Source organism: Sander vitreus, chromosome 19, assembly GCF_031162955.1.
Source record: "Sander vitreus isolate 19-12246 chromosome 19, sanVit1, whole genome shotgun sequence".
Classification (NCBI taxonomy): domain Eukaryota; kingdom Metazoa; phylum Chordata; class Actinopteri; order Perciformes; family Percidae; genus Sander; species Sander vitreus.
Window position 1 is genome coordinate 5724806 of NC_135873.1, and position 15928 is coordinate 5740733.

The 15928-nt window shown below is 39.0% G+C and overlaps 2 protein-coding genes across 2 annotated transcripts in view; one reads left to right on the forward strand and one right to left on the reverse strand.

The window, feature by feature from the left end:
- The first annotated feature begins 1715 nt into the window (after positions 1-1715).
- On the forward strand, positions 1716-6846 carry txnb (thioredoxin b). Its single transcript, XM_078275962.1, has 5 exons — positions 1716-1859; positions 3240-3344; positions 4903-4968; positions 5792-5857; positions 6475-6846. The coding sequence occupies exons 1-5, from the start codon at positions 1836-1838 to the stop codon at positions 6538-6540; spliced, it is 327 nt and encodes a 108-aa protein (XP_078132088.1). The 5' UTR covers positions 1716-1835; the 3' UTR covers positions 6541-6846.
- Positions 6473-15928, reverse strand: part of svep1 (sushi, von Willebrand factor type A, EGF and pentraxin domain containing 1) — a 101139-nt gene continuing 91683 nt past the window's right edge. Inside the window, exons 45-49 of the mRNA XM_078275954.1 lie at positions 14958-15128; positions 12863-12958; positions 11445-11540; positions 10492-10585; positions 6473-7243 (exon numbers count right to left, since the gene is read on the reverse strand). Of these exons, the coding sequence (XP_078132080.1) occupies positions 7213-7243; positions 10492-10585; positions 11445-11540; positions 12863-12958; positions 14958-15128 (488 nt within the window). The 3' untranslated portion in view covers positions 6473-7212. The remainder of the gene's footprint in view (positions 7244-10491; positions 10586-11444; positions 11541-12862; positions 12959-14957; positions 15129-15928) is intronic.

Genomic DNA, 15928 nt, shown 5'->3' on the forward strand with positions numbered 1-15928 from the left:
AATTGAGTATACAGAACATCATTTGGAAGACATCAGACTACTGTGGGAAATGGGCAAGGCACGAGAAGAGCGTTTTACTCTGAGGTCGACACAAGATTGTCGGTTTTCTATGCCAGCAAGTACCTGAATGAGATATGTAGATCTGCTGCTGATGCATTCATACGTTACTCACTGTAACATAATTAACCATGTGCTTTGTATTTAGCGAGAGCTTTTGTATAAGTAATCAAATTCAGCGTTTTTTTTTCTTCTAATTTTCTGTTAACATATTTCACTTATGTTGGGCTTTATATGGCAGACTGTGGGTATCTATATAGTATTAATGTATGCATAGCCTGAGAACATGGCCTAAGATGAGTTCTCTTTTCAATCCTAAAAATTAGTGAAATATAGATGATAGAGCAGACACTGTTAGCCTTCTACTGCAAATGCAGCTTTTTGTTTGATCAGGAACGATCATTAAATGTATTTTTAGACAATTTGAATTTCATAAGGTTGTGGTGGGGATGAGAGCCCAAGCTCCATGGTTACATAGGATGCTGTTAGTCCAGTAGAATAGCACAAGGTTTACCCACTTTGTCTAGAAATGTGGAGTTGACATACCTCCAGGAGTATGACCTTTTTATGCCTTATACTGACCCAGGCCCCTATAGCCCAATCCCAAAATTACACTTACCAGTAACGACGCTCTGGGACAGAGCTTAATGCTCAAATTATCAAAATAATGTTATTGTGATGCTGGAAAATTGTTTGATGTCCACCAAAAAATACATGGAGTTAAAAAAAATCACATAGGGATAAAATATTACTGGTCAGTGGTTTTAAGAAATCTTTAAAATCTAGTGTCTAGAACTCAAAGTATCAAAATATTAGGTTCAGTTTTATAAATTTAGTTGGTGTAAAGGCAACATCAAATGCAAATCCCAGCTTGTTGGAAATAATCGAATTGGTTAATACTAGCTTAGACCACATTTGGAAATAGTTACGCAAAGTAAACGTGAAGGTTAAAAGAATGGAGGGGGGGGAGGTGACGTAAGGGGGGGTGACGTCAGACCGGTAACTCACGTACGGGATTTCTACACTGGAATTGAGCTGCGCTGACTCAGTCGTTTACGGTAAAACAAGAATTTGTCAAGTCATTGTGACTTGAATTACTATTAACCTCTTTCCCTGCAATTATTGAAATAATTTTACTTAGATAAAATATACAAGAACTAATAGCATACAAAATAATATAATCAATTAAGGTAATTAAAATACTAGTACACAAATAGACTACAGTACAGATGTTAACAGATTAAGTCAGCTTTGTCGCTATATTGACTGTTCATCAAAGCGATTACAAAACATGCAGAAGCACTAATGGAAAGGGAGACAAAATGGGACAGTATTATATTCAAGCGCCATAGTTGGGCTGATGGATAATAAAAAAAAATGGCAACACCCAACACCGTCAAATCATTTGGGGGCGTAAAGCAACAAAAACCATGAAAGTATTACGTCGCTGACAACCTTCAAAATAAACATCGTTATTAGAGAAAACGTTGCAATGCATAATATAGAATCAAAACAAATATATTAATTGTCAAATGTGTACGACATAAATATGCAGTTAAAGCACAATTCACTGCCACAGCACAAACCCATCGCTTCAACGCTGTGTAACAATGACGACAACTTTTATTTTTAAAGCACATTGACTTCCGCTGAGGTGTGGACTGCGGTTGAGTAATTTGACGCAGCTGCGATAAAAACGCGGAGTGCTTCTGAAAAAAAGGATTCATAAACTTAGCTACTCGTTGTTCACCTCGGGGGACGTTCACTCAACAGCTACCATGGTTCGCGAAGTGGAAAACTTGGTAAGTTGTGTGTTGTTTTTTCCAGCTTTGTTCGTTTACCTTTGTTGGAAGTCGCCATTGTAACACGTTAGTAGATGGATTTAGCTTCCACCGACCAGACCCCCTCCCTTCACCCATTCTCTAGTTTTATTATCCAGGATTTTGTTAGTTGACGGAGAGCTGGTTAAATAAACCCCTCTGATGACTTAGCTAATATTCAGAGTAAAGCTATAGGCACCGATTTCGTTGACTGGGTGATTCGGCGTGAATTACGTTGGGTTGATAACGTGCCGCCGCCACCATGTGGACTTTGCCATCTTGTAGGGTTTTTCCTGCATAGAGGAATTTTTGGCGCCCCAAAGAGGTTTTAGTCAGCGCCAAAGGAAAACTTAACAGCGCCAACACGTCTTTGACGTCCAGCAGTTACACCCCCCCCTCTCACATCAACAGCCGCTAATATATCCGTTTTACCGTCCAGAGTCAAGCAAGCTCTCAGCTCTCTGGGCTGTTAAACTGCGTTAGCCGCCTCCTCCGGCATCTCCACGTAACGTTAGCTAGATAGGTTGCAGAAAAGCGGCTGTGGGCACACTTGGTGATGAAGTGTTTGACGCTCAAAATTTCCTGCTTTGGACGCTTACTTACGGGAACTATGCTGCGTAATCTCAACGTGACGTTATGAATGAGGCTGTAATGTTGGCCAATAGTAGCGGGTAGAGCTGTACGTTAGCAACTTGTAGTTGGGTGTGTTCTGGATGCTCGGGTGGGGACTGTAATGTAACGTTAGGTTACTTTTATTATTACAAAGCTTATAATACCCACACGTTATTGCAGGTGTTGCGTAGCGCCCCCATCTGAAATCAGAAAGGGCTTTATTGCCAAGTACGTTTTTTTACACATACAAGGAATTTGTCATGGTATAGTTGGTGCATGTCACACATTCTCTAAATATAAGGATAAAAAGAATATAAACAATATAAGTATAAACATATACACACAGTATGTATTAATAAAGATAAAAATACATAATAAAATAAGTTAAACAGTAGTAAAAAGGAACGCTACAGCAGAGTAACAGTGGCATGTAGAGCCAGAGGTGTAGTGTGGTATCTGTGGGTAAGGTTGGGGATAAGGTTTGGTTTAAGGTAACTGGGTAAACGCATAAGTATAATAATCTCTAAGCATGGTCGTTACATGATCTGATATTGTGGTTTTATAAGGGAAATAGTCATCTTGTCTTATATCAATTGGCACCTGTCCTGGTCACTCTCCGGTCCTGCACTGCCTTTACATGTAGCTGACTGCTAGCTATAAAGAGTGAATAACTGAGTCCAGGTGAGTTAATCCATCACTGCTTGATCAAAACAAGTTACAAACGTTATTAACCGTTTTCATTTTCTGTAGGCCGAGTTTAAAGCCATCCTGGCGGAAGCTGGAGACAAGCTGGTAGTGGTGGACTTCACAGCCACCTGGTGTGGTCCTTGTAAACAGATTGGCCCAGAATTTGAAGTAAGTGAATGATTAACTATAGTTGAATTTTTTTTTTTTAATGGTTAGAAAAAGGAAAACCAAAGTAAGATCATATTATTGAGTAGTTTTTGTTTTTTTTCCTTTCTTCCCATACTCAAATTTCTGTTAAGGGAGAGAAAACTGTTGATTTCACTTATACTCAAATCATTTTTAACCAACAAAATGTTTTTGAGACGGTGTTGGTCACTTTCATAAATCTGTGGCAATGACTTAAAGCGCCCATATTATGCTCATTTTCAGGTTCATAATTGTATTTTAAGGTTGTACCAGAATAGGTTTACATGGTTTAATTTTCAAAAAACACCATATTTTTGTTGTACTGCACCGCTCTCTCACTGCTGCAGATCCTCTTTTCACCTGGTCTCTGTTTTAGCTACAGAGTGAGACCTCTTTTCTTCTTCTGTACTATCTTTGATTGCACATGCTCAGTAGCTCAGATGTAGATCATGTCAGCTAGCTAGCTCCATAGACAGTAAAAAGGCTGTTTTTCCAACTTCGGTCAGTTACAAGGCAGGATTAGCTGGGAGACTTCTAAATGAGGGCGCACATGTAAGTAGTTCTTCTGTAGATTATGGTGAACTTGTGTGTGTGTTGTAGCAGTGCTTTGCTATTGAGAACGAGGTAGCATGCTACGAGCTAACGGTTAGCCAGCTCGTTTCGGCTTGTGACGTCACAAGCCGTGCCGAACAGCTCACCCGGAAGCTGAAGGCAGGACACATTCAGAAACCGTATCTCACTCAAAACGGCATGGATGGATGGTGGAAGCACCAGAGACACAAAAGAACACCCCAAAACCCAGAAAGTTATTTTTTTTCATAATATGGGCACTAAGATATTTAGACACACAGTAGCTGCAGCCTTTGTGAATCAAGTGTTTGAAACGAGCTGGCTAACCGCAACAGTTAGCTCGTAGCGTTAGCATGCTAATGCTAACGCTAGCATGCTACCTCGTTCTCAATAGCAAAGCACTGCTACAACACGCACAAGTTCACCATAATCTACAAAAGAACTACTTACATGTGCGCCCTCATTTAGAAGTCTCCCAGCTAATCCTGCTTCATAACTTTCTTTTACGGTCTATGGAGCTAGCTAGCTGACATGATCTACATCTGAGCTACTGCGCATGTGCGAGTGCAATCAAAGAGTACAGAAGAAGAAAAGAGGTCTCACTCTGTAGCTAAAACAGAGACCAGGTGAAAAGAGGATCTGCAGCAGTGAGAGAGAGCTGTGCAGTACAACAATATGGTGTTTTTTGAAAATTAAACCATGTAAACCTATTCTGGTACAACCTTAAAATATAATTATAAACCTGAAAATGAGCATAATATGGGTGCTTTAAGTAGGAAATGCTGCTTAACTGGAAAATGTGATGGCTGTGCATAACTTTAACTTAAAAACAAACAATAGAACCAAGATTTCAGATTTGTAGACAATGCTCCTCCTAGACTTTGAACAGAAATACATTTAATATATCCTTTTCTCACGATCATATGCTCACTGATCGACTCTCCTAAAGTTTCTTCTTCTTCTCTTACAGAAAGAGTCGGTAAAACCTGAGAACAAGAATGTGATTTTCTTGAAGGTGGACGTGGATGAGGCTGAAGTAAGTGTTTTTATTTCTATTTAGTTGTAAACCTGAAGCACCAATAGTTTTACTACAACTGCTGCTAGTACAGAGATCCCAGCACAAGGTCTGGTGTTGTTAGAGAAGGGTTGACATAATGGGGGGGCGGGGCGTATTATATAAGTGAGCAAAACACTTTAACCAAATTGCTCATAATCTTTTTATTTTTTATAAATATTCCGAAGTTGTTGAGTTCAGTTAGATACTTTGGACTGTTGAAAGTTGTATTGTGTTACAGACCTTAAGTCAAATTAATGTTATTTCCAGTTTTACACAGCAAATGTTTCACCTATTGGAACAGGTGCCAGCTTACTCCTGTAACCTCTACAAAGAAACAACAGCTGCTGTGGTACTTGCATATGGTTAGACAAATTCAACTTGTGCTGTAGGTTGGTACAGAAAACAGAAGAGCAATACTAGAGGCTGATACTTGAAACACACAAGGCAGGCAGTGAAGATGGCGGAAGAGGCTCAGGTGCTCTTTTCATCTAATGACTCACAGTAGTTTCCTGTTCGCAGTCTACTATCTAAACAAGTCCAGTCTAGCAGCATTTCACAAGTTGAGAGTAAACTATTTCTGGCTTGAGTGTGTTCAATATTCTTAATTTTTAATATCTTAAATCCCTGTATTCGCAATATGTTTATTCTCTCCTTAAAGAAGACAATACGTCTTGATCTTACAGCTCCTGGTTGGTTTGGCCCATTCACATCATCTATATCCTCGCATGTTAGCTCAAACTGTCCTCCATCAGGGTGCAGCTCCGTCTATCTATCTAACCGTTGTTCCTTTTGTTCTTTTTAGGACGTGAGTGCACACTGCAAGATTAGCTGCATGCCTACATTCATGTTTTTCAAGAATGGAGAAAAGGTAAAAAGGAAAATATACACTTTTTTCTTCTTTTTTTTTAATAAAAGTTGTAATGTGTTCGCAAACAGTTGCCCATTTACACATCCAGCAGATACCGAGCAACATATTCATTCACTCAGTCATGTTTCTGGCCACCTGGTGAATTGCAGTGAAATATTGACTCTTTTAGCTCAGAATTGGTCTCGATCAGCTCCTTTTAAAGAAATGTCTCTTTAGCTACTACATGCTCAACTTTCTTCAAAAGCTAGTCACTAACTTTGTCTGTTAGTCAGGTCATCGATGCTTTTCTGCTGAAACCTGCTGAGGCTGAAAATGAGCCTCATGCAAGAACCAGTCAGACGGACAGATTGTTAAATGGCTTGTCGTACGAGACTCTTAAGAGAATTTGTTGCATTGATTTATTTTCTCCCAAAAAAAAGTCTTTGCGTACAAACGTAATTCACGAATGGTACAGAGCTGGTGTACAAACATTGACATAAGAATTATAATTCCTTAATCTGAATGAATTTTAAGTTTTCAATTTAAATGAATCCTATTTTATTTGAATACGGCATCCTTGTGGTATTTCTAATAAACCTGAAGCTGTCTTTAACCCTCCTGTCTGTACTGTCTTTCAGGTGGACGAGTTCTCTGGTGCTAATAAAGCTACACTGGTTCAGAAACTGGAAGCTTTGAGAACATAAAGTCCCACCGACCAATCCACACACCCTCATTGTATAAACCACAGTAGTCACTGTTGTCCTTTGTACATGCCTGAGATTCCAGTTTCATGTCATGTACAATACCCATTATGTCTTCTATTCCACACAGACAACACTAATTGGTGACACACTCTAGTCCTGTCAATTTGGTGTATGTATTTACTGTCTTAACTGAAATTTGATTAAAACCTGGAGGAACACTTAATTCTGTTTTTATATGAGATTGGCTTTGCTCCTGACTTGACTCTTTGTCGTGTTCAAGGTAGATTTAATAAAAGGTGAATTACAGGAACTTTGTACGTGTCTAATTTCCCATTCGAAAAAATTGAACTTTGATACACAACCCCTTGCTGTGAGAGCAAATCTGATTTAAAATGGCATTTAATGGTATTTATGCTTTAATAAAAATGTGAGAATAGTTTACACATATACATTGGACAATCACATCAATAGTTTTTACACATCATACAAGTGTATAGCAGCATATGTTTAATACTGTTGAGTCTCTATATGAAAAAATACAGCTTTATTTTACAAAATGGTTCTTGCTTTGCTTTTGCAGAGAGATGAGAATGAATGGTTTACAAGTGTAACAGTTAAATAAACATGAATTCCCTTCATAAGACAATTCACATGGAGCAGAGTGGAAGCTTTTTAGAAGTGATAGTATCCCGATTTCCTTTTCCTGCAAAGAGAAGGAAGAAGGAGAAAGTCAGTCGACATGTATAAAATTCAGGCTTAGTCTGTGAAAAAAAGTTGACTAAATACACTAAAAGAAAATGTTTACTGTACATTGAGGCTGAGTGTAAGAACCCATGAAAAAATAAATTGGACTATTACTGAAGGGTCATATTTGTGCTACAGATTCATAAGTCTCTTTTCCTCTTTTTTTACTCTTAAAAGTAAATGTTGCTACCCATCACCTCTATATCACCCTTCCATTCTCAGAATTATGCTTGTTTTGCAAGTTAAGATGACATACTGTATAACCAGAACCAAATGGAATCTGTGGATTTGTTTTATTACAGTTTCCAGATTCAGCGGACTGTTTATCTGCTTGGGCTGGAGATGTGTTAACATTCTAGTTTTATTTTTTAAATCTGCAGAATTCTGCATCCGCAGATTCCTTGTGGCTCTGCTCATAACTGATGGCACTGTCAGTGTTGATTCAAGTTATGATTTCCCAGAACACCTTTTGACAACCTACAGAGACCATGTTACATGCACAGTAGTATCTTTGAACGGAGGTCCCACCCCCAAAAAAAACAAACAGCTAAAACTATATTATTGCTCAAAATGTACTAATCTATGTGAGTGCTTGAAAACATATTAAACTGTATTGCATTTATAACAGGACAGATAGTGTGCTTTAGAGAAATGCAGTTGGTTGAGTGGAAAGTATTTCTTTCCAATGCTGCTAAAGTGAAGAGAACTGACAGTTTGCTGCGTCTATAAGGGGAGGGAGATGAACTGTGTATAAAAGAGAAGCTTTGCAAGTCAAAGGAGCTCTTTTTTTAGGGCAGGACCAGACTCCTCGTGCTCACAGCACAGAGGGTCAGGGCCTCCAATCGGGAGGGAACACTCGTCCAGCCTATCCGGTATGGAGTATGGCACTTAGGGACAGAATAGGGTACCTCGTGCCTTCAGGCAGTGGGACTTAGAAGATTTATTAAACCTCTCAGCACTCGGAGGGAAACTCATAGAATCAGATTGGTTTTGAGTGTAGTGCATTTTATTTTTACACTGCTGTGTTAGCTTTACTTTTCTTTATAAAATAAATAAAAATACCTGAGCTCGTGTTGGGCTAGGAAACTGGTCAATGTATGTGTAAATAGAGGTAACTCGCCGACAGGCACGAGTTGGTTGATCATTTTTGGGGCATTTTTTACCAAAAGGACCTCCGTATCTTAGCATTCATTTCACTCTGTTAGGGACATTTTTGTTCATTTTCTTTCTGTTCAGCTTTTTGCCTTTCTTAACTTTCTGCTTTAAGTAAAATAAAAATACCTGAGTTCAAGTTTGGACTAGGGAACAAAACCCGCGTATTCATTTTGTGCCTTTTTGGAAGACTTATTTTTTCCTCTTTTTCTTCAACTCTGCCAAGCGGTAGGGGAACACCCCTACGGGGGGCAGTTAAGACTCCTCGGGGACCGATTTTGACAGCAAGCCTCCTCTCAACTCATCGGAGACTACTTTTTTCAGCGGATTTGAGCTTTTGGTGATTCCGCGAAAAGCAGCTTTAAACTGTGAGTATTACTGAAAATCATTTGGTTGTAAAAGCTCCCCTCGGGCAGTACTTTTTCTGTATAGGAGGTTAAAACGCTCGTGGATAGGGGACATCTAGGGTGTTAATCATAGCCTCTTGCCTCGTCTCCGGGTTCCCTGACCCGGGCGAGGGCCCTTTAATACGGGCGTGTGTGTCTCTCTAAAAAATAAAAAGACAGGGCAGTATCTGAAATAACTCCTTTTAACATAGGCCAAAACATCCGCTCCGCTGACAGTAACTGGTGTTAACTGTACGACAGAAGAGAGCATAGTAGACGCAAGGGTTATCGAGAGGAAGTCATAAAAGGAGTTTGCTTTTAAAATACAAAGTGATACGAAGCCTCGATAACTGCCACATCGCTCTTCAGTATCCAAGTTTGTCTTGCCCTAGATTTGGTCATGTTCGTGATAGGAAGTTCACATGGAACATAGAGAAACCTGGTATATCATTTCATACACATGATTCAGCCATTATCCAGGTTTCTGATTGTAACAGAAGACAAGATTGACAGTAATGCTTATCCTTTGCATTTAGGGGTCAAAGTTTCACTTCCATTTTAGCATGTAATGTATAGCTTCATTACACATTATCATCATATCTTGTATTTACTAAGTGAACTTTATGGAACTTGAGTTGAGGACACACCTGCACATGACAGGTCAAGTTTGTATTGTACAAACTGCAGTATCTTGGCTTCTTTAGGAGTACTCAAGATGGGGCAGTATTCAAGTTTCTCAAAACCAGGATAAGAGCTTATTCCAGGTAAACCTAATTTCATAAAGGGTACAAACTGTAACAGTGTTTTACACAGCAAAACTTTCCACATATTGTAAGTAATTAAGTTAAATATGCCTACTGAAACAGGTGCCAGCTTACTCCTCTGTCTACAAAAAAAACAGCAGCTGCTATGGTACAGTGGTACTTATCAGATAAAACGTGTAGGCGGAAACCAGTGAAGACCAATAGAAAATACTTTGGGCTGATCCTTTATCAAACACGCAAGGCTGACCTAATAACTGGAATATTTCTGAGAAAGCTTTTCCAGCTCATAGATTCATCCTTTGTAATAAAACCGCTGACAAAGATGCTCCTAGTGGATGACTCATATCAAACTATGGACTTCTCGTAAAGCTTATTTGTTTAGTTTCCATTCAACCCACAGTTTGAACAGTGTACAAAAGAGAAGAGCAGGGTGAACCTACAACAAAAAATGTTAAATGTACCATAAATATTTAAATGGAGCCAGTAGGATTTAGATTTTCCAATAAATGTGTGTTCCAAATATGTGTTTTCAAGTTAGCCTTATCATCAAGTCTCAGCAACTATCCTTCAACTGGCCATTTCATTTGCACATGAACTAAATGACTCTTACTGAGTAAGTTACTTACTTTACTTTCAGCAAAGACATAGTTTGTATGATATACAGTCACAACGTCACAGTAACGCAAAATAAGTCAGATTTTTACACAATACATATTATACATACACATTGATAAATGAAATGAAATTTCTTTTATATACACTGATGTGAAATAATTTAGTCAAGTTATTAAAGTATTTATCATTCATTATAACAATTATGTTTGGGTTTTAGAATACCATCTATTTATTTCAATATTTGAAAAACAAAAGACATTTTTTGTTTTTGTTTGTCTGTCTCGTATCACCTGGAGCAGTCGTGTCCGCTCCAGCCTGAACTGCAGTGACATCTGTTCGGCCTGATGCATCTGCCTCCATTCAGACAAGGTGATGAACACACAGCTGTGGACATGGCGCGCACACACACACACACACACACACACACACACACACACACACACACACACACACAAAAACACAACACAATCCTGTAACCACAGGTTTTTGCTCATGAGTAAGTCACAAAAATGATGAGTTCTAGAAAGAAGGAAATATGCTGCCTGTCTGTTTTTATGATAAGGTAGCCGAGTCCTGTTCTATTACTGCATTCTCTCGGCAATGAGAGCAACGAGACAATGTCGAAGCCAGAGAAAAATGCAGCTGCAGTATTCTGGTGGAACTACCCTTTAAAGGAGGGCTGATTCATCTACTGCACAGTGTGTTTGCACTCTACCGTCATGACAGACAGATGGTTAAGAGCTCACTCATTCTTTCTCCTTGCTGCCATCCATTATCATAAACCCTCATTAACACGGTCGTTGATATATAAAAAAAAACAGCCAATTAGTTAAATATTTGAAAAGGTACAAAAGAGTAAAACACAAGAAAAGCTAAATTAATCAAATAAAATAGGAAATAATAATATCATCAGGTAGTAATAGCAAAGTTTCAAAATGAGAGATTTAAAAGTCATACATTACGTTACTACATTATTATTTACTAACAATTGTAATTCAGATATTTATTAAATTACGTATTATTAATAAATATCAAATACATAAACAGGAAAAAAAACTGGCGTCACACAACCCCCCTGAGTCAGTGGTGTCAGAGTGATAATGACAGGGACACAAAGGCAAATCTGTTACTCTCTGCATGCACTCCATTCCTATTAAAGGGGGCAGTGGGTGATCAGGTTTACCCACATATGTACCAGCCTAAACATGAAAAAAACCCACCACTGACTCACACATGAACTCACCACTGTGACAGCGTGTGCCGGTCCACCCGGTGGGACACTCGCACTGGTAGGGTGCCACACAACGGCCTCCATTCAGGCACGGCAGGATGCAGATAGCTGCGATTAAAGACGAGAGAGGAGTGTGAACAGGAAATCATTTAAGACCATCCGTCCGCTATCGCTTTGTTGAAATCCCAAACATTTGATTCTGTTTTGAAATTCAAGATCTTTGTGACCCCAGGCTTGAAAGAAGCATATTTTAGTGTTTAGCAAATGTACAGCAAAGTTCAAAAGAAATAACTTTATTCTTTTTAAGATATTGATTAGGGACGTCTTCAAATTGCTTTAGTAAAAAACTCAGGTATTCAATTTACTTTCATAATATAAAACAAAGAAAACCAGAAAAGCCTTATATTTAAAAAGCTGGAATCAATGAATTTTGAAATTGAAAGAAATAAAATGTTTATGTATTATCTGTTAATTAGTTCACTGACTTAATTGTTTTAAGCAGTATAATAATCTGCATAAATTTTAGGCCATGCTGGAATTTAGCTCAAGTGTTACTTAAAGTGTATTTTTAAAAAAGACATTTAACACTGTGTTGACTATTGGCTCATTTTATTAACTTATATGCACAGCGGTGCTTTGAGCTAAATGCTAACATTAGCATTCTGACATGCTCCCGATGAAAATGCTAACATTCCTTTGTTAAGCAGGTTTAATGTTTACCATGTTCACTGTCTAGTTTAGCGTGTTAGCATGCTAACATGAGCTAATTAGCACTAAACACAAAGTACAGCTGAGGATGGAATGTCATTAGTTTTGCAGGTGTTGGTCATAAACAGCACATTAAATTGACTTGATGATGACTTTAGATGAAAAGTCAGAAGATCACCAAAGTCAGTAGACTTCATCCTTTTCAGGAACCATGAATGTCTAAAGCAAATTCTGTGCTAATCTATCAAGTAGATGCTGAGATATTTCGCAGGATATCTGCAAACTCTGATCTGCTGAAGGCCCTTGACGAAAAGTCAGCAGGATTCTTCCTCAGTTGCTTAACTGTTTTAATCGTTGTATTTAAAGGCTTTTCAATCAATGTGAGAGCAGTTTCCAATCTTGTGTTTAGATTTTTGGTGATTGTTGTTCTTGATATACTTGTGTGTTGAGTAAGCAAGAGACACAATGTCTAACTATCTTAGTGTGTTTTGTTGAGGTACAAAGAATCAATGACAATAACTCTGTCAATGTCTCAGCTGAAAACAACCTTTCATCCTTTATCCCTGCCTCTCTTTGTGCACCTTTGTCCGCTGAAACCTGCTTAGCAAGCAGGTTTGCGTGTTAGTGTTTGTTTGTTTGAGTTTGACTTGTCATGCACTAAGGATCATGTCTGATTGTGTCAACAGCGTTCACTGAATAATCTTTGTTGATTAAATACTTACGCTCCTCACAAAGTCGTCCCATCCAGCCCTCGGGGCAGGAGCAAGTGTTGGGCCGCTGACACACACCTCCGTTCTGGCAATGCAACCAACACACCGCTGAGGGAGAGGACACACACTAAGTCATGTCAAATTCAGATAAGAGAAATGCTGCCCAAAAAACAAACACACACACACATTCATTAAAACACAACACAATCCTCATCCCTGTAACCACAGGTTTTTGCTCATGAGTAAGTCACAAAAATGATGAGTTCTAGAAAGAAGGAAATATGCTGCCTGTCTGTTTTTATGATAAGGTAGCCGAGTCCTGTTCTATTACTGCATTCTCTCGGCAATGAGAGCAACGAGACAATGTCGATGCCAGAGAAAAATGCAGCTGCAGTATTCTGGTGGAACTACCCTTTAAAGGAGGGCTGATTCATCTACTGCACAGTGTGTTTGCACTCTACCGTCATGACAGACAGATGGTTAAGAGCTCACTCATTCTTTCTCCTTGCTGCCATCCATTATCATAAACCCTCATTAACACGGTCGTTGATATATAAAAAAAACAGCCAATTAGTTAAATATTTGAAAAGGTACAAAAGAGTAAAACACAAGAAAAGCTAAATTAATCAAATAAAATAGGAAATAATAATATCATCAGGTAGTAATAGCAAAGTTTCAAAATGAGAGATTTAAAAGTCATACATTACGTTACTACATTATCATTTACTAACAATTGTAATTCACATATTTATAAATGTTGCGTATTATTAATAAATATCAAACACACACACAAATTATATTCTGCATGTAGAATGACAGATTTGTATACTTCACATACAGAAGACAATCTTCTTTCAGTACAGAGGAGAGGTATTCAATCCCCTTCCAGTGAAATAAGAGGAAAACCAAGTTTCAACAACAACCTCGTGCACTAGAACAAAAGCAGCATTCACAAACAAGCAGATTAAATTACCCCCGAGTGTGTGCGTGTTTCTGTGTGTACATGTAGACAGGAACATGCACAAACCCAGCAGCTGTTAGGGAAAGGATAGCCTGAACCCAGCCCTTCTTTTCATATGTAAAACATGTAAGTGGTCATTTGTATTTCATGTCGCTTGGGATCAGCTGTGGTTTCTCTTGAAATTTGCAACAAGGGAAGAAGCTCATGAATATATGGGTCATATTTCTTATCTGTACCTGTGTTTGTAAATTGTGTAATTAGTCTGTGATGTTCACTGCTTTTATAGTTTTTCTATTTTGAACCCAATTCCCCTCTGACTGCCCCACATTTGTCAGGAGAGTCAACTTAATGTTTTAACCGCAGACAGGTCAGTGTCAGCTCATGTTCATGTCAGCTCTTTTTTTACATTTTGGTCATTATACAGTGTTCAGTTTATAGTTCTGTATGTGGTCTGGCTCGTGCTGATAATGGAACAGAATTCCAACTATGAGGACTGTCTAATCTTCTACACAACATATCTTAAACCTGCACTGGATTCTGGTCAACAGAGCCTACTGTAAGACCAAACAAGTCTCAAACACAGCTCTTCCACTTTGAGCCTGAAGGCCATCCACCAAAACCAAAACTATGTTTTTTTTGCATAGCTTAGAACAATGACCAACTGTTGATGCACTATAAATATATGGTCATGTCACATTGTATATTTATATCCACAGGAATAAGAAAAAAACACCAATAGGCGATACAACGGCCCCTGAAACGCCAAGCCCATAACAACTTGCCAGGGGTTTCTTCCTTTAATGGGGCTGGATACAGGATTTACAAAGTACTTATATTCGAGTGCACAGGAAGAGGTATCATGGTACAGCGAGAGGGAAGAGGTTCTGTGGTGAAGCTGAACCGTATCCTTTCCCAACCTTATTTGGTAAGGAGGCATTAGAAGACAGAGAGAGCAGGCACTGGGGCGTTAATAACCTCCAGAGAAAATTGTATCTGTTGGGGATGAGCAGTGGCAGTCCAGAGAAGAATTAAAAAGCAGAGAAGCAGCACGGCGTCATGTTGCAAAAGTGACAGTCAGAGGAAGCAGGAAGTGTCCAGGGAAAATGGGAGAGTCCCTTCTGTTGAGCACAGAGGTGTTTTCTCTACCTCTGCATGTGGGAGGTGGCGTCCAGGTGCCGTTCTCCAGACACCTGCTCCTTCCAACGCCCTCCATGGCGTAGCCGCCAAAACACGAGTACACCGCCACGTCCCCGAACTGGAACACCGCCCCCCGCACCACCCCATTGGCCACATGGAGGGGGGGGCCACAGGACACCCCTGTACAACAGCCCAGATGGAACGACCTACGAGTTACTCACTACACGTTTTCTGTCTCCTCTGTCTAAATTATTGTCTGCCTTAACATGCTGCTACTTTGCCTTTACTGAAGGGCCTAAAATGTTGATGAGCATATCAATCTTCTGTTTGAGCAAAGAGGAAAGTTGCAATCTATGGGTAGTGGACAAAATGAAAAAAACACCTTACAGTAGTACAATTGCAGCTTACTATGTTAATCTTTTCTTGAGACTGTCAGAGGTGTTCATAAAAACTGAAGCCATCCATTGATTATCTTCCTGTTTCGGTAGGCCGGTGTTTGACACTCATGTACCAGCAATTCAAGAAGTGACTTCTTGGACAACACTTAACAGAAGAGTTGCTTTGCAACGATATATACAAAAACCGTAAAAATGACTTAAACTGTTGTCTGTTGGTGTCAACAATAACTGAGCAATATGAGCTTCAAGAAACGTTTGTTGGGGCTTCTAATGTATATGTAAGGTGTTAATGTTATTTTGTCTACCCTTTGCATATTGATAAAAAAATATTGAATATAAAATTGTGCACTGCAGAGTAAGAAATCGGTGTCCATTGTATGAAATCAAGCTGTGAAGTTCCTGTGAATTTCATGTGAATTTCATGCAAAATATCCAAATGTGTCAAATACTTCAGTTGTGTGGCTCGACAATCGGTGGACTACCTCCCTATGGCCAAAAGAGGACTGAAAGGATTACAGTGAACAGGCATATAGGGGAATAAATACCATGCAAATACAAAACAACGAGCCATAGCAACCTAAG